The 3889-nt window shown below is 34.8% G+C and overlaps 1 protein-coding gene across 1 annotated transcript in view; it reads right to left on the reverse strand.

Moving 5' to 3' along the window:
- The window catches only part of LOC105618700 (chondroitin sulfate proteoglycan 4), a 50375-nt gene that overhangs the window by 32040 nt on the left and 14446 nt on the right, over positions 1–3889 (reverse strand). Inside the window, exon 3 of the mRNA XM_012200228.1 lies at positions 1112–1343. Within this exon, the coding sequence (XP_012055618.1) occupies positions 1112–1343 (232 nt within the window). The remainder of the gene's footprint in view (positions 1–1111; positions 1344–3889) is intronic.

Consider the following 3889-nt stretch of genomic DNA (forward strand, 5'->3'; position numbering starts at 1 on the left):
AAGATTTAGCTTTGACCGTTATAGGCTTTTGAATATGCTTATTCTTATTTAAGTATATAACGTAAGTATTTAAGTATATATACGTATATATACTACGTATATATATGTTTATATTTAAATATATATACGTATTTAAGTTATTTAACTTAATTATAATCATGATTATTCTTTAAAAACTTATTGGTTAATTATGTTTAACTTATTTATTATTTATTATTTAACTTGTTTGTTAATAGGTTAATGTAAACCTAATAATTTTATTATTCTTATATTAGCAATTTGGTTGAGTCTCATTTCATCAAAAGAAAAATACGTAACTGTCGTAACATTTTTAATGCTTTTAATAATTTATAAAATTCATTTCACACTGCAGATTACTTTAGTCAAACAAATAATTGTTAATTTAGTAATTTTATATTCTCTCATACGGACTGTTTGCAAAATTAAAATTTTACTGTAATTTATCACTGTCGTAATTGTAATTTTATTGGATTTTTATTATTTTCTGATATATAGTAAAAATAAAATATTAAAATGTCAGTGTTAAAATTCATTTTTATTCAATTTAAAAAAAAATTTAATAAACGAAAATAAAATTGAAAAATTGTTTAAAATTATGTTTTTTTTGTATCGTCTCATCTCAATTTCAATACAATAGTTTATATACAACAGTTAACAATAACATCCAGAAAAATTCTATAATATTTTCGTTATAAATTTATTTACATTGTATTTTTTTTTATCAATATTTCTTATGGACATATGATATAGTGCAATATGCTAAAAATCGTGTGTCATCAAAGTCTCTAACAACATCAAAAAACGGTATAATCGAGTGCGAACACGTTAATTATTTATTAAGCGAGGCTCTTAGGCTTGATTATTTAATCTCTCCATCGTCTTCGCTACAGTTAGGCTGGATTGCCGACCATTTAACGAAACGAAGCGAAAGAAAAAAGAGGTAGTCGTGACCGCGACGCGAATATAACGTCGATGGATATAGTGTTTGTCGGTGTACTGTATCGAATCTAGTTCAGTCACGTGGCGAGACAATTTATCCGGATAAACTCGAGGCTTGCCTCCCTTTTCCTTGCTTGCCTTACCCTCTTACCTAGAAATAGCTCGTTGAAGTCGCCCTGTCCGCCGATGAAAACGCCGTAGTGTATGTTCAACTCGAAAAAGCGACCCGGTAGTTGAGATCTCGTCGTGTGTATCACATCGATCTGCAGGCTGATGTTGGCCTCGCGTCTTGTCAAATTGACCTCGTGCCAACTGAGGTCGTTCAGTGTCAACCCTCGGGCACTCGCCATCTCATTCTCACCCGCGCCTAGATTAATGTGAACCTGCGACAAAAAGCAGTAGAAGTGCCACTCGTAAAAGTCAGTCTCATTTTTACCGGAGTTATTGTGAACGCACCGCTACCGCAAATGGGTTTTATACGTATGCGGGGTACAAATGCATTCTAGTTTTATTTTTTCTTAGTCTTTTTTTCGAGACCGCTTGTTCCTCTTCAAAATAGAGCTTCGGTTTCCGGCCGTAGACTCGGTGCGCTTTATGCCCTTCCGCGTTAGCCAACGAATACCGTGTAGCACGTAAAAAAAAATATTATTATGAAAACGCGTAAAGAGTTTTCACCGGTGAATAGTGAGAGAGGGAGAGATGCGCATATACTTTTAGGAGATTTAATGAACGAAGTAACCGGCTGCGTAAAAAAAAGCCGCTAGAAGCGTTCTCCGTCATAACGTTGTGAGGTAGCTTATCTTCTTTGCGATCTTAACGGTGTGATTAAAAAGTTTCACACTTATTGTGAAATAATTATATATCACACTGAGAGCCAAAAAATAGGCCTAAATCTGATAAAAATCTATCAGTGGTAAAAAAAAACATTTTAAAATACAAGTTATAATCTTACTTTTGAAATAAAAACTTACTTTTGAAATAAAATGCTTTTTTGTATATTAATATTGTCGCAAAAGATTCAACACGAGAATTTAATCTTATCTTGTTAAAGAATATTAATTCGGGAGAATTTGAAGTTTCAATGGAAGGTATTCAATTCTTCACGTTTTCGAAGATGTAAATATATAAAAAAGTCTGGGTTGTCAAAGTAGGTGTATCAAAGCGTACGAGCTTTCCCGGCGCCAGTTATGCCCTGCAAATTCTCCGACAGCGTGAGCTGACAGGAATCCGACAGCTCGAGGTTTCGTGTATTCCGTCTGCACTTGAGGTACTCGCACAATGAGTTTGCACACCAAGAGAATGAAGAAGGCAGACAGCTAGACAGACAGTGAAAACGGCTTTCGGTCTCGAAAATGCAGAAAATAAATGTCGAATCTCTCCGATAGCTCCAGCTAGCGTCCTGATATTTACCAGTCTTCGTAATAAAAGAAATGTACGGTCGCGATTTAATTGATGCCACTGCATTATTTTATTATTTAGGTATACTATATATTATACGTAAGAATCGCATATGTGAGGCAGAGACGTGTATCGTTATTCTCTTAAAACACATCGTGTGGCAACGGTTACTGCTACTTTGTAATCGCGCCACCGGGGATTCCTAGTTACGCGTGGTAGATTTACAATATATCCTCTGGGGTATAAATTCCAAACTCCCTGTGCATATTTAGATTTGGAAGTCACCTAAATCAACCGCTGCCTGCTACGTTGTCGCTCGTAGATTCTCAAATAGTCATGGATCGCAGCATGTGATAATAAATTTTCTTATAATCAGATGAATATCATCTAAGATGTTTATATGGAACTCGATATGGAATTGAAATGTACAAAATTCAAAAAAACATGAAATTAATTTAAGATAAAATTATGTAGCTATACGTACGTGTACCGTCTTCTTCAACTTTTTATTAATTTATCATTGTATCAAATATTTCATTAAAAATTTAAATATTAATGACAATTTAGAATAAAGAATATATATATATATATATAAAATAGGATTGTACTAATTGTAAAAATATAATACAGATTTAAAGGAACTACTTTGGAGTCAGCGCGATAAGAAGTGCGCAATCTACTCTTATATAATCATTAATACAATGTGTATTAAAAAATGTTAGGTAGTTGATGAAATGTTAGATGATTATATAAGTGTAGATTGTGCACTTCTTACCGCGCTGATTCCAAAGTAATCCCCTTAAATCTGTATTATATTTTTAAATATTAAATTATTTATATTTAAAAGAAAAAGATTGAAAATATTTGCAATATTTAAATTAACTTTTTTTCAAGAATATATAGAACATAAGAGGAAATATATAGGATAAGTATATATGGTGTAGATAAATGCCTTTCTCGAGATATTTTCTATAGCTTCGCTTAAGCACGCCTTATGTTTCAACGCGATGTAATGCATTATCGAGTTACCGGATAGTACACGACGCGCTTAGTCAGAGGTGAAGTAGCAGAGTCCTGATAAAGAGACTTTAATCGCGACCCGGATCGAGCGTTCGAGACTTATAGCATTCCGTTACGACGTCGCCATGGTATTCTTCGAGCAGTCTTCATTGATCCTATGTAAGAGATCGCTCGAGAAAAGTCTGCTGAGGTTCTCCTCTTAATGAAAAGTCGATCGTCCGAGACTAAAGTCGCAGTGGCGGCACAACGTCGCGTTTAAGCCGCCAACTCTTTCGACTGGCGCAGCAGTGCACGTCGGTTTTATGATCGATTCGATAATAAAAGCGCGAGCTTTTGCGAGTTGCGAGCCGACGATAGTAATCGGAGCAATGCCGGATGACTATGCAGGACCCATTAATATGTATAAGCGCGCGAGACGAGACACTTTGCAGAATGTAAACGCGCCTTTGTACACACACACACACACACACACACACACACACACACACACACACAGAGAGAGAGAGAGAGA

Source organism: Atta cephalotes (assembly GCF_000143395.1).
Source record: "Atta cephalotes unplaced genomic scaffold scaffold00018, whole genome shotgun sequence".
Lineage (NCBI taxonomy): Eukaryota > Metazoa > Arthropoda > Insecta > Hymenoptera > Formicidae > Atta > Atta cephalotes.